This window comes from Suncus etruscus, chromosome 16 (genome assembly GCF_024139225.1).
Source record: "Suncus etruscus isolate mSunEtr1 chromosome 16, mSunEtr1.pri.cur, whole genome shotgun sequence".
Taxonomy (NCBI): Eukaryota; Metazoa; Chordata; class Mammalia; order Eulipotyphla; family Soricidae; genus Suncus; species Suncus etruscus.
Genome location: NC_064863.1, coordinates 33,462,930 through 33,488,377, shown reverse-complemented (window position 1 = coordinate 33,488,377; position 25,448 = coordinate 33,462,930). Strand labels below are relative to the sequence as shown.

Genomic DNA, 25,448 nt, shown 5'->3' with positions numbered 1-25,448 from the left:
TGCGCTCAGAACTTACTCCTGGCTGGCTCCAGGGACCATACGGGATGCAGGGATTGAACCTAGGTTGATCCTGTGCAAGGCAAATGCCCTACCCACTCTGCTATCACTCTGGCTCCATGCACTGCCCATTCTTCTGTTTGTTTGGTTTTTGTGTCACACTCAGCAGTACTCAGAAGTTATTCCTGGGGGCCAGAGAGATAGCATAGTGGTAAGGCATTGCCTTGCATGTGGCTGACCTGGGATGGACCCAGTTTGATTCCTGGCCTCCCATATGGTCTTCCAAGCTTCTCAGGAGCAATTTCTGAGCACAGAGCCAGGAGTAACCCCTGAGCATTGCTAGGTGTAGCCCAAAAACCAATCAATTAATAAATAAGTAAACTGTTTTTAAGGAAAAAAAAAAAGAGGTTACTACTGGCTATAATAATCAATCCTGGCAGGCTCTGGGGATCATAATGCCAGAATGCCAGGGATAAAACCCAGATTGGCTGCGTGCCAACTAGCTGCTGTACTATCATACTGGTCTCACGTTGCCCATTCTAAGAGACTCAGGACCAACCATGTCTGAACCATAACTAGGCTCCACCTACCATAGGCAAAGCTCACCATGATATAATGTCCTTCAGCTCCCCTCAGGAGCTGTGCTCTACACTATGGAATTTGGGACCAAGAAAGATGATGACGAGACATGGGGTCAATAGATGATGTTTTCCTTTGGGTTTGAAGCTTAAATATCATGAGGCACAGTTAAGGAAAGGTCCTCTTAAGCTGCAAGTGGTAGAATTTATTACCTATATTCATCCATGGGATTTAGAGGCTCGATAGAACAGCACAGTGTAACAACAGTCCATGATCTCTAGCAACAAGGCAGATATGAAGTTTCTATGAAAGGAGGGGAAGTTGGGGCTGGAGTGAAAGTACATCATGTAGGACACAGCTCTGGCCCCAAAGGAGTGATTTCTAAGTGCAGAGTCAAGAGTGCCACCAGGTGTGGGCCCAAACCCCCTGACTCTCCCCTCAAATTAAAAGGAAAAAAAAAGGCAAAACAATACAATCAATAGCATGTCTGGCTGGAGCAATAATACATAATAATGAATGGTAGGACACTCACCATATGGCTGACCTGAATTTGATCCCTGGCTTCCCATATAGTCCCCCAAGCACTACTAGGAGTGATTCCTGAGTGCAGTCAGGAGTAATCCTTGAATATTGCTGGTCTGCCATCCTCCAAAAAATATTTTAGTTTTAGTAGTTTCAAAAGAAGGAAAACTTATAACAGGTACTTAGAATACAAATTTGCTTTTGGACTTACAAAAATCACCGTTTATCTAGATCACTCTTCACTGAGCAAAATTTCTTTTTTTTTTTTTTTTGGCCACGTCCAACAGCATTCAAGGATTACTCATGAGATGCTGAGGCTTGAACTCAGAGTGGCCGCATGCAAGGCAAACAGTCTATCCAATGTGCTATTGCTCTAGCACCACCAAGTTATCATTTAATTCATACTCATTCAATTTACTTATTTTGTTTTGGAGGCCATACTCAGTGGTTCTCAGGGTTTACTCCTGGCTCTTTGTTCAGGGATCACTCCTGGCAGGGCTCAGGAAACCATATGTGAAGTTGGGTTATCTATGTAAAGCAAGACTCAACATGCTGTACTATCTCTCTGGTCCCATAACAATATTTTAAATGCCTAAAAAGCTTCATATTTTTCAAATCCTATTCTGAGTTCTTTATCACCACTACTTATCTCACTATTCAGGTGACACAAAAAGATTTGGGAGAGTGTGGCCTCTTGAAAGTCACTAAAGGATCCTAAGGATCCTAATTTTTGATAATTGGCCCTTTGGGGGAGATGTAGGAGATCAAATCCAGGGCCTCATACATGTACATATGCTGTACACTGAGCCACATTCCAGAGTACCAAAAAGCTTTTACATGTAATTTCACATCGTTTCTAAGGTAGTAATAGAGATATTGCAACTTAACAAGTAACACAAATGTGTATACACACGCACATGTGTGCACATGTGTGTGTGAGTACGTTTGATCTGATAATTGGCTTTAAAAGTAAATGTTGAGGCGGGAGTAGCCACAAAGCAATGCTCAGGGTTACTCCTGGCTCTTTGCTCAGGAATCACTCCTGGCTGTGTTTGGGAAACCAAATGAGATGCCAGGGTCGAATCTGGGTCATTGGCCTTCCAAGCAAATACCCTTCCCACTGTGCCATCTCTCCAGTCTGGTCATTGAGGTTTTTTCTTTTTCTTTTTTGGTTTGGTTTTGGGTCAAACACTCAGTGATTACTCCTGGATCTAAGCTCAGGAATTACTCCTAGTGAGACATAGTAGAACATATGAGATGTTGAGGATCAAACCCTGGTCAGCTGTGTGCAAGGCAAATGCCCTACCTTCTATACTATCGACGCAGCCCCTCTACTAAGTCTTAAAAGATGAATTAGGGAGAGCGATGATAGTTACCAATAATGTCTGCATAGATTTCCATCTTGTTGTGTTGCTGAGCCAGTGTGAAAGCTTCAGTGTAACATTTGGACATGACAAGAAATTGGATGGCAGACCCATAGTCACCTAATTGCAGGAAAAACCTAAGTGAAAGCAATTTGATTAGCTTGACCCGCTTTAAAACAAATTTGTGGTTTACAAGTAAAATCTTCAACCCTAAGAATATACTGAAAAAGAACCTGCCTCCACCCCATCCCCAAATCTAGGAAACTGCAATTCTCAAGAATCGACTTATATATGGAAAACATACACTGACCAACCACAACGGATGGTTTGGGGGTACCAGAGAGAGAAAACACTGGGTTAAGTATAGGCTTTGCATGTGGGAGCCCCAGGGATCAATCCCCAGCACCACATAGGGATTCTCTGAGCACTGTTGGGAGTGGCCTCAGCTTCTCTGGAGTAGTTCTGGAGCACTTTTTGATTATTTGTAAATAAGGTATGACCACCCTCTCCCTAGATAATGAAAATAAAACAACATTTGTATTTAAATCCTTAGGTCTAATAAAAGTAAGTGAAAAGACTATAGTGTCCATCTGAATGTTTTCCTCTGCTTTGGGGGCTTTGTTTAATGGCTAGTCCAGGCTGGGAGCCCCAGTTGTTACCTGGCTACCATTTTGGCTCCATCCAGGGACTGGGTCTCTCTGACGATACTGATGGCCTTCTCTGGGTTATTGAGGTGGTCCAAGTAGATGCGGATTACACTGTTCCATTGCTTTGCAGTCTCATAAGCCAAGACAGCTTCTTTGTATCTACAACAAATAAGTCATTTGGGGGTGAGGGGGGTTTTGGACCACACTCGGTGACGCTCAGAGGTTACTCCTGTCTATGCAATTCAGAAATGCTCCTGGCTTGGGGGTCCATATGGGATGCCAGGGGATCCTAGGTTAGCCGAGTGCAAGGCAAATGCTGTACCGCTACACCACCACTCCAGCCCCAAGAAATAAGTAATTTTTAAATGAAATTAAAAAAATAAAGAAATAAGTAATTTTAGAAAAATTTTCTTAACGCTTGAAGGGGCAGTGTTTGTCAGTAAACAATAGGGACATTTCTAATTTTATAAATATGGCTATATATAACATATATAAATAAGTTAATTTTTTTGTTTTGTTTTTGGGTTATACCCGGCAGTGCTCAGGGGTCACTCCTAGCTCTATGCCCAGAAATCACTTTTGGCAGGCTCAGGGGAACATATGGGGTGCCGGGATTCGAACCACCATCCTTCTGCATGAAAGGCAAATGCTTTACCTCCATGCTATCTCTCCGGCCCAAAAAATATGGAACGCTTCATGAATTTGCGTTTCATCCTTGCGCAGGGGCCATGCTAATCTTCTCTGTATTGTTCCAATTTTAGTATATGTGCTGCCGAAGCAAGCACTGTTAATTTTCTTAAAATTTTTCCATTATCAGAAAATAATGAAAAACATCAGTAACTATTTCATTAAAATTTTTTTTTTTCTGGGTCAGAGAGACAGTGCAGGGAGTGGGACACTTGCCTTTCCTATGCCTGACCTCAGTTTGAAACACAGCACCACATATGATTCCTGGAGCTCCAACAGATCTCTGAGCAGAATCAGAAGTAAGCCCTGAGCATTACTGGATTACTTCCCATGACATATGTCCCTCTTAGATGGAGTAAGGGCCTGGATTCTATCCCTGACATCACCTGAGCACCCAAGAGTAGCCCCTGAACATACTGTTTGTGGCCCCCATAACAACAAAAAACAAGTAAGTTCTTCTAAGAGCTTACTGATACCAAATTTTGTTACATGAACCATGGCTATATAACTTTGCATTTTGTTTGTTTGCTGTTTTTGGACCATAACAGGTGATGCATAGGACTTACTTGGGAACATATGGGATGCCAGGGTTGAACTTGATCTAATATCCTACCTGCAGTACTATCACTCCAGCCCTATACCTTTACACTGGGTTTTTTTGCTTGTTTGTTTGCTTTTTGTTTGTTTAGGAACTGGAAAGTTAATACAGGGGGTAAGGTGATTTCCTGGCATAAAGCCAATTCTGGTTCAATCTCTGGCACCCTAAATCATTCCCTGAGCAATGTCAGAAGAGATCTTGACCATAGAGCCAGAAAGAAGCCCTATGCAATGTCTGATATGGCACCCAAACTAACAAAAACAAAAATAAATTCACTGTTTTTTTTTTTTATCTCTTAGAAGGGAAATCTGTAGCAGTAATATAGACTTATTTTATTTTATTTTTAATATATTTATTTAAGCACCACAATTACAAACATGTTTGTAGTTGAGTTTCAGCTATAAAAGACATATTTTAGATTAGCATTTTCAAAGGTTTAATGGTAACATAAAATCTTTGCATGGCCTCTAGGTGGAGGTGAAGAGCCAACTCTCAGGTTTTTCCTATTTCAAAATGAATTTTGTTGTTTTTGTTTTGGGGCCACACCCAGCGGAGGTGCTCAGGGGTTACTCCTAGCTCTGCTCTCAGAAATTGCTCCTGGCAGGTTCAGGGGACCATATGGGATGCCGGGAATCAAATCCATCCTGGATTGCCCACATGCAAGGCAAATGCCCTACCTACCACTGTGCTATCACTGCAGACACGCAAAATGAAAATTTTGATAGTACAGCAGGTAGGACATTTGCCTTGCACAGCTAACTTAAGTTCAATTCCCAGCATTCCATATGGTCTCCCAAGTCCTGCTAGGAGTGATCCCTGATTTCAGAGCCAGGAGTAATCCCTGAGTACTGCTGGCCCCCAAAAGATAAAACTGCAGGTATGTTTCCTTTCTATTTAAAAAGTTGAGGGTAAGTAACCATTAAAATATATCTTCATACATACTAACTGTTTTTCAAGATTATATAAATTTATACTTCCATCAATGATACATTATAAACACATCTGACAGTTTAAAATAAATCATTCCTCTTCTGCTTCAAATCTGTTTTCCTAAATATGTATATTTTGCTTGCTTGTCTCTAAGTCTCTCTGCTAACCCGTTTTCTCTTGAACATACACTTCCTCTTCCTTCTTTTTTCCTTTCTTTCCTCTCTTCTTTCCTTCATCCTATTTTTTTTTTAACCACACCTCATAGTACCCAGGGCTTACTCTTGGCTCTGTGCTCAAGGATCACTCCTGGAAGTCTTCAAGAAACCATATAGGATTCTGAGAATCAAACTCAAGTTGGCTGTGTGCAAGGCAAACGTCCTTTCTGCTGCATTATCTCTCTGGTCCCTACTTCCTCTCCCTTCACATCTAACTGAGTAAGTTTCATTCAATAAAAAGTATTTTACTACTAAAAATAAAATAAATCCTACTGTAGGATAGGATATGCCTGTCGATTACATTATTACTCTTGAGGGAGATCTTTTCACGTTTGCACTACAGTTTCAATACTATTTTCTCTATAGATTTCTTGTGTTTAGCCCATGTCCTTCTACATCTTTGAATTCCTTATCTTAAGTTGCAGGAGAGCTTTACATATTAAGGATAGAAATGATCACCATTATATTTCAGTATTACTTTACAGCTTACATAGTGCTGCCACAAGGATGGAATTTCAATTCACCTTTCTGCTGCATTCTAGCATTATGAAGTGCCAATAAAAGGACTATTGCATAGCTTCACTTTCTTATGACATTATGTAAGAATGTCAACTGCTAGTATTTGCATTTCAAAGAGAAGTAGTAGTCTATGTTTAAATGCATAAACGTCAACTGAAATGTACAAAGTATAGGAAAAACTTAATAGTAGCCTGGAACTCCATGCTAGGTTAGGGATAAATAAGTTTTCTTTTCTTTTGGCTTTTAGGCCACACCACTGTGCTCAGGGGTTACATCTGGCTCTGTGCTCAGGAATTAATATTGGCGGTGCTTGGGGGACCAATGGGCTGCAACACCCTACCAGCCCCAGACTAAGGAAGTTTTCTGTCTTTCTGTTTTTTGTTTTGGTTTGATTTTTTGGGGTCACCCCTGGCAGCGCTCAGGGGTTACTCCTGGCTCTATGCTCAGAAATAGGTCCTGGCAGGCTCGGGGACCACATGGGATGCCTGGATTCGAACCACTGCCCTTCCGCATGCAAGGCAAATGCCCTACCTCCATGCTATCTCTCCGGCATGTCTTTCTGTTTTTGACTTTCACTCATATTACTTTAAATCAGTATATGTTGGCGATCATACAAACCTTCCATCTGCTTCTTTAGCTTTAGCATACTGCAAGTGAATCTTTGGAGAAGAAACATGAGGTAGAAGTTCTCCGACTTTTACCCTAGGAAGATGGGTTTGAGAGTAATATCAGCATATTCTCTCTCTCTCTCTCTCTCTCTCTCTCTCTCTCTCTCTCTCTCTCTCTCTCTCTCTGCTCTCTTTCTCAAGATAATTTCCTAACAACAAATGGGAGCATTTAGCAATTAAAAAATAGCTATCATGTTCTATTTTCTCTTGTCTAGGGGTGGAAAAGAGGAGGTGAGTTTAGTTCATCCATCGTCTGGCTCCAATAGGGCTTTTCCCTTCCCTGAGGAATTGGTCAGATCATGAAGTTCTCCAAACCAAAGCAACAGAAAAAAGCTGTAACTGGAACTTGTCGAAAGAGAAAAGGAGATGGAGGGAAGGCTCAGGTAGGGGGACCACAGATAAAGGCAAGACTAGGGGAACACATTCATGCTCAGGCCTGTTCATAAACAGCTCTCGCCAAGTCCTTACCAGTTCTTGCTGCGGATGTACACAGATGCAGCTTTGTCGAAGTACTGGCCTTTCTCATACAGCTGGGCAGATTCTGAAAATTGCTAACAAGGCGAGGAGATTCAAATACTCACTTTCCTCAGGTCTCAGACCCCCACGAATATTCGCGCTGAGAAAAGTCTACCTTCATATTCTCCAGAATGGCCCCGCAGTCTCTTTTAAGGACCCTGCTGGGATGCTTGAGGGCCTGGTTCACACCGCGCCGGATGTCGCCCATCCTGATGGACATCTGGGCCACGCCCGCCAGACACACTTCGTCGTGCTCCTGTGCGAACAAGGTGGACACAGCTGCCAGGCCTGCCACTCCAGGGAGGGACTTTAGCCAAAGAAGTTATTCAACTCTGACACCAGCCTACTGTTGGGGTCCACTTTCCTCAACCTCAAGATTCTATAAATAACAGGTGTCTTTTTAATACCCGTCACAAAAGTGTTTTTTTTTTTTTCTCCTTTCAAAAGCTTAGTAATTGGGGCCAGAGAGATAGCACAGCAGTAGGGCGTTTGCCTTGCATGCAGCCAATTCAGGATGCTCGGTGGTTCAAATCCCAGTATCCCATATGGTCCCCTGAGCCTGTCAGGATTGATTTCTAAGTGCAGAGCCAGGAGTAACCCGAATGCCACCCAGTGTGACCCAAAAAAACAAAAACAAAAACCAAAAGACAAAAAAGCTTAGGACTTTTAGGTGTATGACTGTATTTTTACTAGAGATTTTTTGTTTGTTTGTTTTTGTTTTTTTGTTTTTGGGACACACCTGGCAGCACTTGGAAGTTACTCCTGGCTCCTCTTTACTCAGAAATCACTTCTGGCAGGCACAGGGGTGGGGGATGACCCTATGGGATGCCCGGATTTGAACCACCATTGGTTCAGGGTAGGCCACTTGCAAGGCAAACGCCCTACTGCTGTGCTATCTCTCCGCCCCAAGATTTAACATCTTTGCTTATCTTTGTGTGTCATCTTGGTAAAAGTTTTCTCTAAGAATTACTATGCCAGACACCTAACACAAAAGCTGTGATAAAAAATGAAGAGGAAAAGCCCATTTTCCAAACTAGAGAATTCTAGGGCTGAAGAGATAATACAGTGGGTAGGGCTCATGTCTTGCACATGGCTGACTCAAGTTCAATACCCTGAATGCTATATGGTCCCCCCGAACTCCTCCAGGAATGACTCCTAAATGCAGGACAAGAAGTAACCCCCTAAGCATTGCTGGGTATGGTCTAAAAGCAGTTACAACAATAAAAAACAGAAACAAAACTGAAAAATTCTCTACAAGATGTGAATAAACAGGGGCCAGAGCGGTGGTGCAAGCAGTAGGGTGTCTGCTTGTATATGCTGACCTAGAATGGTCCGATCCCCCAGCGTCCCATATGGTCCCCCAAGCCAGGGGCAATTTCTGAGCATATAGCCAGGAGTAACCCCTGAGCGTCACTGGGAGAAAAAAAAAGATGCGATTAAACATTAAAAAATTTAGTTAGAATCATTTAATTCACTAAAGACAAATGAAGACCTTTCCAAGGAACAAATCTATTTTGGCAAAATGGAATCTTGTGAAACAAATGGCACAGCTAACAAGTCATACCATGATGGCAAAATATTCTTTCTTTTTTTTACTGCTTGCTTTTTTTTATTATCTTTATTTAAAAACCGTGATTACAAATATGATTGCAGTTGTATGATTACAGTCAAGTAAAGAGCACCCCCTTCACCAATGCAAGATTCCCACCACCAATTTCCCAGATCTCCCTCCTCCCCACCCACCCCACACCCCACACGAGATAGGCTTTCTACTTCCCTCATTCATTCACATTGTTATGATAGTTTTCAGTGTAGTTATTTCTCTAACTGCACTCATCACTCTATGTGGTGAGCTTCATGTCATGAGCTGCACCTACCAGCCCTCATCTCTCTTGTCCTTGAGATACTGTTAAAAATGTCTTTCATTTTTCTTAAAACCCATAGATGAGTGAAACCATTCTGCATCTTTCTCTTTCCCTCTGACTTACTTTACTCAGCATAATAGATTCCATGTACATCCATGTATAGGAAAATTTCATGACTTCATCTCTCCTGACAGCTGACAAAATGTTCCTATGTGCCCAATGCAATATGGCAGCCCCAGTGGCTGCCAAGCACTACAACTATGAGCAAGGAACCAAAGACTACATCCAGTTTAATTTTAAGTGATTTCTGTAGCCACTGTGGCTATTTAAAGAGTGGCTAGTAGTAATGATTGGAATGATATAAAAATAGAGTTAGCCAAATCTCAACAAGTAAAGAAAAAAAATAAATGAGCTATTTATAACATACATGCACGTTAAAAAATATACAAGTGGTTGATAAATTTAAAAGACAGCTATTTTTATTCATAACACACAGGAGATACGTCTTTCAAAAATGATCAAGTTGGTAGAAGGAAGACAACTGATTCAGTGTTGCTGAGAAAAGTTGGGGAAGGGCATTTCCTATGCGATGATGAGCTGTATCACTACAGCTCCTCTGGGAGCAAAATGAAAAAGCATGCATATTGCAACAATCTGAAATCTTGCCTACAAGGCTACATACTACATTAGGGTAAAGATACTAGTTAGAGCATTCATTACAGTGCTCCTCCTTCCTTCCTTCCTTCCTTCCTTCCTTCCTTCCTTCCTTCCTTCCTTCCTCCTTCCTTCCTTCCTTCCTTCCTTCTTTCCTCCTTCCTTCCTTCCTTCCTCCTTCCTTCCTTCCTTCCTTCCTTCTTCCCTCCCTCCCTCCTTCCTTCCTTCTTCCTTCCTTCCTTCCTTCCTTCCTTCCTTCCTTCCTTCCTACCTTCCCTCCCTCCCTCCCTCCTTCCTTCCTTCCTTCCTTCCTTCCTTCCTTCCTTCCTTCCTTCCTTCCTTCCTTCCTCCTTCCCTCCCTCCTTCCTTTCCTCCTTCCTTCCTTCCCTCCTTCCTTCCCTCCTTCCTTCCTTCCTTCCCTCCTTCCTTCCTTCCTTCCCTCCTTCCTTCCTTCCTTCCCTCCTTCCTTCCTTCCTTCCCTCCTTCCTTCCCTCCTTCCTTCCTTCCTTCCTTCCTTCCTTCCTTCCTTCCTTCCTCCTTCCTTCCTTTTCCTTCCTTCCTTCCTTCCTTCCTTCCTTCCCTCCTTCCTTCCCTCCTTCCTTCCTTCCTTCCTTCCTTCCTTCCTCCTTCCTTCCTTCTCCTTCCTTCCTTCTCCTTCCTTCCTTCCTTCCTTCCTTCCTTCCTTCCTTCCTTCCTTCCTTCCTTCTTCCCTCCCTCCCTCCCTCCCTCCCTCCCTCTCTCCTTCCTTCCTTCCTTCCTTCCTTCCTTCCTTCCTTCCTTCCTTCCTTCCTTCCTTCCTTCCTTCCTTCCTTCTTCCCTCCCCTCCCTCCCTCTCTCCTTCCTTCCTTCCTTCCTTCCTTCCTTCCTTCCTTCCTTCCTTCCTTCCTTCCTTCCTTCCTTCCTTCCTTCCTTCCTTCCTTCCTTCCTTCTTTTTTTGTTTTGTTTTGTTTTTGAGTCTCACCTGGCAGCACTCAGGGGTTATTCCTGGCTCTATGCTCAGAAATCGCTCCTGGCAGGCTCAGGGGACCATATGGGATGCCGGGATTCAAACCACCGACCTTCTGCATGAAAGGCAAATAAATGCCTTACCTCCATGCTATCTCTCCGGCCCCAATTGCAGTGGTTTTGATACCAAAAAAAATAATAACTGTTTATAATTAGCAAGGAATTTGATTTAAAAACAGAACTATTCATATCCAAACAATGAAATATTAGTTCTTAAAATATTAAAACATATTCAAATGTACTGACTTGAAAAGACCATTAAAATGGCAAAAAAAAAAAAAACCCTGAAAATTAAAAGGCAGCTTTCCAAAGACTGAATTCAGTTATCTTAGCTGAATGGAAATTATTTCATTTTTGGTAATAATTCATACTTTAACATGCTCATTAAACTCCGAAAGAATCTGGGTTAAAAATACAAATTTTAAATTAATAATTATATTGGGTTTGTTTTGTTTTTGGGTCACACCTGGCAGTGCTCAGAGGTCACTCCTGGCTCTATGCTCAGAAATCGCTCCTGGCAGGCTCGGGGGACCATATGGGATGCTGGGATTTGAACCACTGTCCTTCTGAATGCAAGGCAAACGCCCTACCTCCATGCTCTCTCTCCAGCCCAACAATTATATTGTGAGCTAACAAGTGTTACCATTAAGGAGATATTGATGGAGGAGGAAATATTCTATATTACTTTAAATTCCAGTGACTTTTTAAAATGACTATAATAAATCTGCAATAAACTGCAATTATTACAATAATCTGTAATAAAAAGTGCTAGATATAAACCTGAAAATAGAAAAAATGTTCAGTCTTTGCAATATTTCATCTAATTTTAAAGCATTCATTCTTATTGTAAAGATTAACTTCTGCAGTTGAAATGCCAGGTTCATTACAACAGGAGCTCATACTGATAGAAAAAATTGGGCATTCATTTTCACAGGGGTTACTGGAACTCTTTTAAAAGTAAAAGGAAATGTGGAGCTGGGGAGTGGTACAAGTGGTAGGGCGTTTGCCTTTCACATGGCTAACCTAGGACAGACCGAGGTTCAATCCTAAAGAGTCCCATATGGTCCCCCAAGAGCCAGGGGTGATTTCTGAGCGCATAGCCAGGAGTAACCCCCTGAGCGTCACTCGGTATGTCCCAAAAACAAAAGAAAAAAAAGTAAAAGGAAATGTTTTAGGAAATCATAGTTATACTGTAAGTAGTTTTACTCCCGAAGACAAAGAGATAGTACAATGGATAGGGCACTTGCCTTCTACACAACTGACCTGAGTTGATTCCTAGCACCATATACGGTCTTGCCTGTTCCCTACCAGGAGTAATTTCTGAGCACAGAGCTAGGAATTAAACTCTGAGCACCACCAGGTATGACTCAAAAATAAAAACAAAAACAAAAACAGGGGGCTGGAGAGATAGCACAGTGGTAGGGTGTTTGCCTTGCACACGACTGACCAGGGACAGACTTGGGTTCAATTCCCAGCATCCCATATGGTCCCATATGAGCCTGCTAGGAACAATTTCTGAGCACAGTGCCAGAAGTAACTTTGGAGTGTTGCAGGGTGTGGTCCAAAAAGCCAAACAAACAAAAGAATATTAATCCTAGGATGGAATAATACAGTAGGTAGGATGTTTGCCTTGTAAGCAGCTGACAGATTCACCCCTGGCACCTCATATCCTTGAGAACCAACAGGAGTGATTCCTGAGCATAGAAAGAAAAGTAAGCCCTGAATACATTAACACAAAAACAGAACAAAAAATCTTACTCCCATCCTTAAGAAGTTCATCTTTAGGAAATTATAGAAAACAAATCCTTTTAAGACAGTTTATAGGAGCCGGAGAGATAGCACAGTGGCATTTGCCTTGCAAGCAGCCAATCCAGGACCTGAAGTGATTGGTTCGAATCCCGGCGCCCCATATCGTCCCCCGATACCAGAAGCTATTTCTGAGCTGATAGCCTGGAGTAACCCCTGAGCACCGACGGGTGTGGCCCCAAAACAAACCAAAACAAAACAAAACAAAAGACAGTTTATAAAGTTATAAGGTTTTGAGTTTTCGAAGTTTCAGAATGAGTTAGGGGTTGGAGATAGGGCACATGTGCCTCAGTGTGTGGACCTGGGTTGGATCTCCAGCAGGAAGAACATCCTGATGGCAAGTTTTTAATAAGCTGAGAAAAGACTCACCTGCTAGATACTGAAAACAATGCAAATAAGAGCTTAATTTTCAAAACTATTATACTCACTATGAAACTATTATACTCACAAAGAGAGCCATGCATATCTTAACTTTATTAAAATTTACCTTATCATCACCTGTTATCCCTTTTTCATAATGAGCCAAAGCATTTATATAATCACCCCTGAAAGAAAAGTAAGAGTGAATGTTAACACATATGGAAGAATCCTATCACATATAAAAAACTAAAAAGTAATGTAGGGCCGGAGATAGCACAACGGTAGGGCGTTTGCTTTGTATGCATTCAACCTTGAATGAAGCCGGGTTTGACTCCCAGCATCCCATATGCCCACCCCCCACCCCCAAGTCTGCCAGGATTGATTTCTGAGAGCAGAGTCAGGTGTAACCCCTGAGCGCTACTGGGTGTGACCCAAATACCAAAAACCAAAGGGAAAAAAACATAATAAAATAATGTAATCTTAATAAACCATAATAAAATAATGTAAAATAATGAATAGATTAAATTCACAAAAGATGTGATAAACATATATCATGCATTCTTTCCCATCAATGATAACTTTGAACCTTAAAAGAATATATTAAGTTGGAGGGGCTGAAGGGATAGCACAGGGGTTGTGTGGTTTGCAAGACAACTGACTGGGATTTGATCCCTAGGCTCCCTGATGATCCTCTAAATCCAAAAGCAAAGTATTACGCTGGAATATACTTCACAATAAATCCCTTATTTACAGGTGATAACGATCATATGTTTACAAACTCTATTCAACGTGTGAGCTGTTTTTAGCTAGTTCGGACCTTTGGGACACTAAATGTGACCATAAAAAGCAATGTGTTTCCCAAAGGCTCAGGACTTCTAAATAGAGTATGTATTGAGAGATTCTGGACAGAAATAGAGATTCATATTGGGACTGAGAGTATTTAGAATTCTGGTTCTAAGTTTGACTTTAAAAAAGAAGTATTCTACATACTATAATACAGGAGGCAGGATGTTTGCCTGGCACAGAGCTGAATAGGCTTGGTCCCCAACACCTCATATGGTCCTAAGGTTCACAGGGGTAGTAGTTTCTCTGACTATTGCTGAGTGTGGCTCATAAGCCAAAAACATCAATTATTTTTAAAAAGTATTCTGCTGAGTGTGGCTCATAAGCCAAAAACATCAATTGTTTTTAAAAAGTATTCTACATAATATAAATAACAGTACTGCCCATTCCCCTGATAATGTCAACACATAGATCATATCCAGATGACATTTATATGTCAATTTGGGTTTTTGGGGAAGTAATGGATTGGTGATTTGCCTTTGATCTACCTGGAAATACTACTTCCTCTAGTAAAACCAACTTTCAGAACAATGAGTCAGCTCAGAGAATGGCATTGACTGAGCTCCACTTTATCACTTCAGGTACCATTATTCTCTTTTTTGTTTGTTTGTTTGTTTGTTTTGGGGTCACACCTGGCAGCACTCAGGGGTTACTCCTGGTTCTATGCTCACAAATCGCTCCTGGCAGGCTTGGGAGACCATATGGGATTCGAAACTCCGTCCTTCTGCATGCAAGGTAAACGCCTTATCTCCATGTTATCTCTCCGGCCCTTCAGGTACCATTATTCAGCATATAAATACCTCGTTTACTTTTTCCACATGTTGGTTGTATAGAAACTTTTGTGGATAGAGATGCTGTTTTGCTGACTGAGAAGTTAGTTCAAGGCAGCCCATGGTGGGTGGAAGAAACTTCATATATCTGAGCCCACTTACCTCCGCACAACTAGGAAATGTGTCCTGACATTAAAAACGAGAGTCCCTGGTTCAGGTGCCCAAGACTGTGCATAGGCAAGTCCAGGTAAAAGAAGCCAAATTCAGACTTTGGAACTCTCACTTTTTGTTTTGAATCTATTTTTTTTTATTTTATTGTGAGATACACAATTACAAAGTTGTTCATGATTTCAGTCATACAGTGATCCAACACCCAGTGTACATTTCTAGCTACCTATGTCACCAGTTTCCCTCCCTTCCCCTTGTTTTCCTTCTTCTCTCTCTCTCTCTCTCTCTCTCTCTCACACACACACACACACACACACACTCACTCACACACACACTCTCTCTTTTCCTTTTAGACACTGTAATTTGCTATGGAGATTCTATGAAAAATTAAGTCAAGAAATCTTCTTATACCTGGTAGGATATGGAGAGTATTATGAAGAGTGAAGTGAGTCAGAATGAGGGAGAAGGAAAGACAGAATAATTGCACTCTGATATTAAATATGTGAGATACTTAAAAATTTTTTTAAACTCCCAAAAACAATAAAGAAGGAATCATGAGGAATCATGGTATACAATAGTACCATAATCGCTGTTTCCTACCTGCAGAACCACTACTCCAGTCTCTCCACCAGAGAATCTGGAGCGATCCAAACACCATTGTCTCACACTAACATACGCTCCCCTCCTCCACCCCCAACCTCCATTTCTCCCAATTCCCAGTTCTGTTGAGCATGTCTCAGAGTTTGTACCACAGATGTTTCCTGCTTCTTTTTTTATGCACCGACATACAAGCAAGATCATCTGGTACTTGTCTTTTAATTTCTGACTCATTTAACACCATGCTCTCCAATTTCATCCAGGTTTTAGCAAGCTACAAAATTTTATCTTTTCCTCTGGCTGCTTTATGCTTGTAGGAGTCTCACCAGGTAGTGATCCCTAGGTGATCACTGTCTGTTCTCTAAGACTATAGAGAATTAAGACTGTCTGGCATTTAGCATCCAGACCAACTCTAAATCTCAGAGTGGAATCAGGAATTTCCAGGGGGGAAAAGCTGTTTTCTTTTGTTTCTTTGTTTGTTTTTTTTCTTTTTGGGCCATACCTGATGGTGCTCAGGGCTTATTCTTGACTACACTTAGGGATCACTCCTGACAAGTTCAGATCAGCAACAGACCAGCTAAGCATCCTATTTGCTGAACTCTCTCCAGCCTCTGTAAGGCCCTTCTAGGTAGTACGAGCTTGTGTAATTCCTTGACAAGCCTTGAAATCTTTCTGGCTTAATTTTCAACACAGATTGTCTCATTTTATCCTCAGGCAATTCATTCAATTAAAAAAAAAAGGCAACACCATTTTTAAGTGAAAAGATGATGCAGGTCAAAACGTAATATTTTCACTATCTCTGGAAATTGCCCCACAAATCCTCAATGAGCTCCAAAGGCCAGGAGCAGGTTTTGGAAGATGTGGATACATCTGATGCTCTCTAAGTGGAGCACCTGTGAACAATTACGATGCCACATAATATCGAATATTTTTTTTAATTTTTTGGTCTTTGTGCCACACCTGGTGACTCAGGGGTTACTCGTGGCTATGCGCTCATAAATCGCTCCTGGCTTGGGGGACCACATGAGACACCGGGGGATCAAACCGAGTTCCATCCTGGGTCATTCACGTGCAAGGCAAACACACAACTACTGCGCTATCGCTCTGGCCCCAATATTGAACATTTCTTCTTTTTGTGTGTGTGTGGTTTTTGGGTCACACCTGGCAGTGCTCAGGGGTTAGTTACTCCTGGCTCCATGCTCAGAAATTGCTCCTGGCAGGCACGGGGGATCATATGGGACGCCGGGATTCGAACCGATGACCTTCTGCATGAAAGGCAAACGCCTTACCTCCATGCTATCTCTCCGGCCCCAATATTGAACATTTCTAAATGTACGGCACACTCAGGTTTGCAGTTAAGATTATGGGCCAGAGAGACAGCACAGCGGTAGGGCGTTTGCCTTGCATGTGGCCGACCGGGGGGAACTGATTTGATTCCCCAGTATCCCATATGATCTCCCAGCCTGCCAGGGGCGATTTCTGAGTGCAGAGCCAGGAGTAACCCTGGTTTGGGGGCCGGCGGGTGTGGCCCCAAAACCAATCAATCAATCAATAATAAACTTAAAAAAAGGTTAGAGGGCTGGGGGCCAGAGGGTTAGTACAGAGGTAGGGTGTTTGCCTTGCATGCGGCTGACCCAGGATGAATTGAGTTTGATTCCCAGCATCCCATACTGTCCCCCGAGCCTGCCAGAGAGCCAAGAGTAACATCTAAGCACTACTGAGTGTGGCCCCAAAACCAAAATAAATAAATAAATAAATAAAAAGATAAAGAGGACTGACATTGAGAGGGTTGGGGGAGAAACTGTGTTAGGGGAGGGAAATGTCTATGGTAGAAAGAAGCATGGTGCTAAAAGGTAGTAAAGTGTCATGTATGAAACCTATCAATAACAGTACTGTAAACCATGGTGCAAAATTTTATATAAAGAAAAACACATGTCTTGTAGAACCAGACTGGAGGGATGCAAGTGGGGTTGGTGGGGTGGGGCATTGGTGGCAGGAAATGGGACATTGTGAAAAGAATGGTGTTAAAATACTATATGATCAAAACCCAATTATGAAAAACTTTATAATTTCACAGCAACTAATTTTAAAAAATGACTGGAGGGCTAATAATAAAAAGCAGACAAATGTATGGGTAAGGCATGTTTAGTAAGAGAGCATATTTTAGCAGTATGCTATTAGTAAGGCATTCTTCCCTCTAAAAAGCAATGTTGAAAACAGTGGAGGCCCTTATGATAAGTGACAGTATAGTACTGAGGGTTTACAGTGATGACCTACAGACTGAAGCATAGGAAAGCAGAGACTTACATGAACTCCAGCTGAATAGCGTATTCTTTAGATATAAATGGCATCTGCTCCGGGGCCAAGTGCTTGGCCAGCTGGAGTGCGCTGTCCCAGTGCTGCAAGTCTCTCCTCATCTAGCAAAACCAGAGAAACTTCGTTTCAGAGGAGCAGATTATTTGTGCACAATCTCTACACAGTAAAGCATTAACAGGAGAAATGGAGCTGGAGAGATAGCATGGAGGTAGGGTGTTTGCCCATTTGGTGGTTTGAATCCTGGCATCCCATATAGTCCCCCGAGCTTGCCAGGAGCAATTTCTGAGCACAGAGCCAGGAGTAACCCCTGAGAGCCTCCCAGTGTGACCCAAAAACCAAAAACCAAAAGAAAAAAAAAAGGTGAAGGATGGAGGATCCAAGCCCAGCTGAAGCCCAACTGAGGAGAAGCTGCTTTCAGAACCTCCTGCAATTTTCTTCTAGTTTAATCTTTTGATCCTATATGCATCGATGATTATATTGCTGGTTGAACTGTGTGTTCTACCTGCATAGATCTTAATAGCTACTGTTTTGTTCTATGCCCAACTTTAATGGTTTAATATTAGTTTGCAGAGTTCTGGGGAAATGCATGTTAGATTTTTAATAGTTCTCAGCTATCCTAGTGAACGTTTCTCAATTTCTGTGATGCTTGATTGTATATATTATATAGCAACTTATTCTCAGATTATGTCTGCAAAAATGTTCTATAGAAGATGATGAAAAAGGAACTTGGGGGGCCAGGCAGTGGCGCTGGAGGTAAGGTGCCTGCCTTGCCTGCGCTAGCCTAGGACGGACCGCGGTTCGATCCCCCGGCGTCCCATATGGTCCCCCAAGAAGCCAGGAGCAACTTCTGAGCGCATAGCCAGGAGTAACCCCTGAGCGTCACAGGGTGTGGCCCAAAAACAACAACAAAAAAAAAAACAAAAAAAAAAAAAAAGAAAAGAAAAAGGAACTTGGATACTATGGACTTTTATACAGTGCTCATTATTATTATTATTATTATTATTATTATTATTATTTTAATTTTTGGGCCATACCTGGTGATGCTCAAGGGTTACTCCTGGCTATGTGCTCAGAAATCACTTCTGGCTTGGGAACCATATGGGATGCTGAGGATCAAACCAAGGTTCATCCTGGGTCATCTGCATGTAAGGCAAACGCCCTACCGCTTTGCTATTGCTCCGGCCCCATCATTATAAGAATGTTTTAGCAAACTTATTTTCAAACTGTGTATATATCTGCAGAAACATTTTTATAATTTTGTTTAGAGAATTTTATACAAAAGGAGCTTGGGTGCTATATTACAGTGCTCGGTGTAAGAATGTTTAAGAATTTTCATAATAAGTATATCTGTGAAAAGGTTTTAATGTTTATGTTCAGAGAAGTCTATGAAAACTTTTTGTGATATGTATAAGACAAGGATTGGAAAAGGCTGATTGTTTTTAGAATATGTATGCACAATTAGACCTTTCACACTTTTACAGCCAACTTTTTGCTGTGCCTATGCAAAATTAACAACCTTTGTTTTTTTGTTTTGTTTTTGTTTTTGGTCTGTCATGTTACAACTCAGGGTAGAATGCAGGAGGAAAATATTTCTGCTGGTAATGAGTACTTAGAGGTGTGTGGAGTGGAAAGACTGAGGTTCCAGGAAGTGAAAATTGCTGTAAAAACTGAGCTATGTCTTTAAAAGAGAGGGGCTGGGATATCAGGGCTAGAATCTAGGTCTTATGCATACAAGACAATTCCATTACTGCTGTACCAAATACCTGTCTGATTTTTGTTTGTTTAATTTTTTTTGAGGGGATGACACCTGGAAGTGCTCAAAGTTCACTCCTATAAGGACTCGGGCATCCTCATCATATGTGGTACCAGGTATGCAGAAATGCCAGAGATACCTGGCTAAGTCATGTACAAGATAAGCAAGAGTCTTATTAAGCTTTGCACAACCTCTTCAGCCAGCTGGAGAGCCTGATATTTTTTTAAGTCTGGGTCAAACCAGCAGTGATGCTTACGGCTTATTCATGACTCTGTACTCAGGAATCACTCTTGGCAGTATTTGGGAACATCTGGGATGTGGGGGATAGAATCCAGGTTGACAACCTACAGGGCAAATGCCTATCTACTGTACTATCACACCAGCCCAGCCAACCTGAAATTTTAACTCTGAAAGGAAGCGTAAACCTCCTCAGATGGTTCCTTTGCCTCCCACCTGCTGCCCTCCTACCTCCAGAGCAGCAATAGGACAGCTGGATGCCAGGTACAGGTCCTGAGCGAGGTTGAAATCATTTGTAAACATGGCAAGATGCCCTGCTAAAAGATTGTAGTCCTCAATCCCCTACAAATAAAAGCAGTTTTCATGAGAAAAAATAAAGATTTTAATTTTAAAAAAAGAAAGAAAAAAATAAAGGATTGCTCAGTAGAAAACAGCAGTTCTGCTCATTACCTTGACAAGACAGGTAAGATTTACTACAGAGATTTTCAAATGTCTTCACCCATAGCATTTGGAGCCAGTCTGATGAAACACACCAGACACTATTTACCTTTATTTGTTCCAAGGACATGACAATGCCTACGTTTCCAATTGTCCGATACACGCGAATGGCAAACTCCACTTCCATGTGGTGGAGGCAAGCCGTGGCCAGCTCATTCCAGGAAGTTTGATCATTGAGAATCTTGCATATATCCCAGGCATCTGAAAACCTACAAGATGAATGCAGAAGTTTCCAGAAAGAGTTCTCCTGGGCCTGCATGTATGAATTCTAGATTTTACAGAGATTAATGTGTGTCCTTGATAACATTTGAAAACTCTTTCTGAATCAGAGATTGTCAAAAATAATGGTGAGTAATAAAAGCCTCTATAGCTTCTCTTCCTTGGGGGAAATTAAAAAAAATTTTTTTAAATCAGAATCTACTCTGTGTAACCACAATCTGCTTTTAATAATTTTACTAATTTATTTATTGATTTTTTTGTTTTTCTTTCTTTTGAATTTCTTTTTTAGCATATTAATAAAGAGGATAGGTTTTTTTTTGTTTGGTTTTTTTTTTTGCTTTTTTCTTTTTGTTTTTGGGCCACACCCGGCGGTGCTCAGGGGTTACTCCTGGCTGTCTGCTCAGAAATAGCTCCTGGCAGGCACAGGGGACCATATGGGACACCGGGATTCGAACCAACCACCTTAGGTCCTGGATCGGCTGCTTGCAAGGCAAACACCGCTGTGCTATCTCTCCGGGCCCAAGAGGATAGGTTTAAGAAACAAGATCAGAGTCCAGAGTGATAGTAGAGGGTAGAGTGTTTGCCTTGCACATAGTCAACCAGGGTTCAATCCTTGGCACCGCCTATGGTTCCCCAAGCCCAGTTAGGAGTAAGCCCTGAGCACAGCCAGGTGTGGCCCCAAAATAAAAAAAAAATACAAAAGGCACTGAAAGTATATAGTCATGATAGGCTGGAGAGAGTACAGCCAGTAGGGTGTTGCCTTGCACATGGACAACCTGAGTTCAATCCCTGGTATCCCCATATGTGCCCCCCACCCCAGCATTGCCAGAAGTGATTCCTGAGTGCAGAGGCTCAGATAGCCCTGAGCAATGAAAGTCAGGTATCCCCAAAGCCCCTCCAAAAGAAAAGCATAGTCATGAATAATCCCATTGACTCTTAAAAATTAGTTTATATAAGAGGTTATAATATATATTGATTAATTATGGCAGACATGGTTAAGAATATTAAAATATCACTAAATCAGAGGCTATTGAGGAAATAAAATGAATTTTAAGCCAATAATAGCATTCATTAAATCCTAAGTTGTTATAGCAGTCATGACTGCTATGGCCCTCAAAGGCTGAGATATTTACCTTTCAAGCTGCCACAGAAAGTTTGCTGGAGCCAGAGCAATAGCATAGTGTGTAAGGTGCTTGCCTTGCAAATAGCTGACCCAAGTATAATTTCTGGCACCCCATATAGTTTCCCACGCCTTCAAAGAGTAATCCTTGAGCACAGAGTCAGGAGTAAGCACTGAATATAGTAGCCTGGTGTGGCTCTCCCAAAACAATTTTTTGTATGGTTTAATAAAACTATGGCCATCAGGGGCCAGGGAAACAATCCAGGGGTTAAAGTGCTTGCCTTGCATGTGGCTAATCACAGTTCAATCACCAGCACCACAGAGATCCCTGAGCACTGTCAGGAGTGATCCCTAAGCACAGAGCCAGGAGCAAGCAGTGAGGATTGCTGAGTGTAGCCCAAACACAAAGAGAAAAATTAAACAATGAAGCGCTGCTACCTTTTAAGCAGGATTGTCTTCTCGAGCATCTCTCGCAGCTCCTCAGGCTTCATGTCTTTGATGTTGTCCAGGAATCTATGGGTGCTCAGGTACAGATTGTTGATTTTTCCACTCTGGGTCTGGCAGGTCAATTCTCCATTGTACAATAGCAAAGGTTTATTTGAGAATGGAACTTTGCTGCTGCCAACCAAAACGACCTTGGATCCTAGATTAAGGAAAGAAGGATCATCTTCACTCAGAGTGAGCACTTGTCAGGAAGGGATGTTTTCATTTCATTGTATTGGAAATTTAGCCACAACAGGACAAAAAAAAAAAACCAAAACATGAAGTGGGGAGGGATAAAATACCTTGTATGGTGTCCTTGTGAAAGACGTAAGTAATCACTTTATCATCATCATAGGCGATAAAGACACCTTTGTCCATGGGCCAGTTTTCCCAAAGAATGCCTTTAGAGGTTGGGGGGAAATCTGGAATCTCATAGGTAGCATCATTAACCTGCAGAACAGGATTTCCAGAGTTGCCCGGGTCTCCTGAAGGCATCTTCATGAGCCTTAGCAGGAGCCTGTGGGCAGCTCAAGTAGCTCAAAGTTTCACTTCCTCCCAACATGGTGACCACAACAGGAGGGAAAGTTTTCTGACCCCATGCTAGAGTCTTTATAAAACAAGTAAACAAAGCCCCCCAACAACCCTGTGGCTTTCATGGAAAATCAAGCTTTTAAAAATCTAAAATCTGAGGCCGGAGAGATAGCATGGAGGCAAGGTGTTTGCCTTGCATGCAGAAGGATTGTGGTTTGAATCCTGATATCCCTGGAGCCTGCCAGCAGCGATTTCTGAGTATAAAGCCAGGAATAACCCCGAGTGATGTCAGGTGTAACCCAAAAAACAAAAAAAATAAAAAAATTAAAAAATAAAATCTGTCAAACATCCAGTTAAAAATACTGGTCCAGAGTGATAGTACAGCAAGTAATGGAATTTGCCTTCCACATGGCCAACCTGAATTCAATCCCTGATATCCCATATAATCCCCTGAGGATGGCCATGAATAAATTCTGAGTACAGAGTCAGGGGTAAGTCCTGAATATCCTGGTTGTGGCCCAAACCTCTCCTCTATTCCCCCCCAAAATACTAATTTAAATATAGAATATCAGACTAGAAAAGAAAAGGGAGCAAGGGTAAGGGCTCGAGGGTTGGAGGCCACGCTTCAGGTGGGGACATGGAGTCTATCCCTTGCCTCATGTGTCTCTCCCCTGACCCAAATAATTTTCACATCCAATACAAGTTTCTTGGTCACTGAGACATATGAAGTTGGCAGGCAGAGATGAACTTATCCTGAGACAAGTGAAGTATGAGGGAAGTACCCAGGGTACTGAGCAGGGAGGGATAGCAGGCATGAGATTTTGGAGAACTAGCAAAATGTTCAAGTATTCATAGCAAGAGTAAGACTATGGTCCCTCTTCACTCTAAATCCCCCTCCTTAGCACTGTCTATAGGAGGAAACAGAAATGGTTACACTATTAAGCTCCAGACCCACTGGCATAGCGTGTCACAAGCATGGCTTCCTCTCCTAGGCTCCACTATGTTTAGCCAAAGCTCAGTTTCCACAGGCACAGAAGCCCCAGGGAAGCAAGCCCACTTAGTTAGCTTCCTTCTGCCCATTTACATAAAAGAAATCTGTGTGGAATTGCACCATCTTGTTAAAGAGGGGTGAGGTCTAGCCCTCTATCTGTCATTTCCTCTCCATTTTGTTGGATGAGGGCAAGGGGGTGCTCAGCAAGAATTCACACATTAGAAACACTGCATAAATAATTCTGAAACTTTCAGAGAAAAATTCCTTCTTTCTTGAAGGGAGAGGAAATGGCAGAGAGAGTGAGTCAACAGAAGAGAAAATTGGAGGCAGGGGAGGGGCTGAGGACCGGGAGGCAGTGGGAGAGAGGAGGGAAAAAGTCTTGGTGTCAGGAAAGTACTTGATAGGGTGAGGGCAGAGCTATGTCTCTAAGAGACTGAGAATGTGAGGACAGGGAAATCAAGCATGGCTCCCACTTGTAGTTGGATACTCTGTGAACCGTGACCAAGGACACACTCATCATTAAGTGAATGCAAAACTAAGTGGAAAAACCCAAGTACTTCAAATGATATAAACACCATTTCCTCTTCCTAATCTATTCTCAAGAACTAAGGATGTTGAAAAACAAAGAATGATATTCTGAAAAGGCACACTCTTGTTTTAAGCCAGCAGATACAAACTTCCCCTCTTCTCTGTATTCAGGATCTTTGAGGGGAAGGCATGAACCCTGCCCTCTGAGGCTGACTGCTCACTTGAAGAAAAAAGTCACAAGAATAAAGTTGTGATACTACAAGACTGCTCCATCCAGAAAGGTGAGAATGGTTCAGAAGAACTACGTTTCCAGTGAGAGATGTCACAAAAGAGGTGCACTGCATGTGGAAATTGTGGTTCCATCCCTGGCATCATACAGTCCCCCAGCACTATTAGACCTCTGAGCACTGTTCAGTCCCAAAACTAATTGTCCTGGGCAAGGGTATGGCTGAAGCAATAGAGTGCATGCCTTGAAGTCTGGGAATCTGAGCCTGACCCCCAGCACCTCCTGGTGCAAAGCTGAGACTGGCCTATACAGCAACTTAAAAAAATAAAACACATCTCCAAGACTAATCTATAAAAAGTATGGAATAATGAGAAAAGTTTTCTTTTTCTGTTTTTTTTTTTTTTTGGGTCATACCAGGTGGCACTCAGGAATCACTCCTGGCAGGCAGGCTCAGGGGACCATATGGGATGTCAGAGATGAAACCCAGGCCAGCCACGTGCAAGGCAAAAATCCAATCTGCTGTGCTATTGCTATAACTCTGGCCCCATGTGAAAGTTTTCTTAGTCATGAAAATGGGCAACATGACAACAAAATACAAAGACCTTGCACTAATCAAGAAAATGATTTTATTATTACGTGTGGGGATAATGTGAGAGGGGGTGCTAGAGGCACCCAACAGGGTTCAGAGCTGATTCACAGCTCTGTGCTTAGGAATCCCCTGTTGGTGGGGCCATGGAAGTTATATACAGTGTCAGGGACCAAACCAGGGTTGGAAGCATGCAAGGGTTAACCCCTCTAGCATATGGTTTAGGAAAATAATTTTACATATGATATGTAATTTTTTTTGTTTGCTTTTTGGGCCATGTGGGCGACCGTACACCCACATATTCAATGGATTTTTCACCGCTGCCTGATTCAAGCCGTAAGTTTGCTTAGCCCCGAGCCAAAAAGAAACTCTGCAAATAAATTTAGCCTGACACACAGAATCTGGCTTAAACCAGATTCCTTAACCTTTCCATGGAACCTGTTTTTGTAACTGCTCTCATACACGTAATTATAGATAGGTTTTTGTAAGGCTTAAACTGTAATCCCTATTGCTTGCACAAAAAAAAAATCTATTAAGGATTTGCTTCCCCTCCCCACATCCTGCCAGGTTCCTCCTTATCCTTCCCGCCATCAAAATGTGTCTATGCTCCCATTGGTTAAAATCGTTGTACCTGTACAAATCTGATTGGT

General features: G+C 42.1%; 1 protein-coding gene and 1 non-coding gene across 2 annotated transcripts in view; both read right to left on the bottom strand.

Moving 5' to 3' along the window:
* WDR19 (WD repeat domain 19) overlaps positions 1 to 25,448 on the bottom strand; it is an 88,102-nt gene that overhangs the window by 27,211 nt on the left and 35,443 nt on the right. The window contains exons 16-26 of the mRNA XM_049790208.1: positions 22,239 to 22,386; positions 21,892 to 22,096; positions 20,164 to 20,323; positions 19,848 to 19,958; positions 17,618 to 17,727; positions 13,060 to 13,117; positions 7,358 to 7,498; positions 7,195 to 7,277; positions 6,677 to 6,760; positions 3,122 to 3,268; positions 2,475 to 2,599 (exon numbers count right to left, since the gene is read on the bottom strand). Coding sequence (XP_049646165.1) covers positions 2,475 to 2,599; positions 3,122 to 3,268; positions 6,677 to 6,760; positions 7,195 to 7,277; positions 7,358 to 7,498; positions 13,060 to 13,117; positions 17,618 to 17,727; positions 19,848 to 19,958; positions 20,164 to 20,323; positions 21,892 to 22,096; positions 22,239 to 22,386 — 1,372 coding nt within the window. The remainder of the gene's footprint in view (positions 1 to 2,474; positions 2,600 to 3,121; positions 3,269 to 6,676; positions 6,761 to 7,194; positions 7,278 to 7,357; positions 7,499 to 13,059; positions 13,118 to 17,617; positions 17,728 to 19,847; positions 19,959 to 20,163; positions 20,324 to 21,891; positions 22,097 to 22,238; positions 22,387 to 25,448) is intronic.
* On the bottom strand, positions 3,788 to 3,894 carry LOC126032896 (U6 spliceosomal RNA). Its single transcript, XR_007504056.1, has one exon. It is a non-coding gene; the product is annotated as a U6 spliceosomal RNA (small nuclear RNA).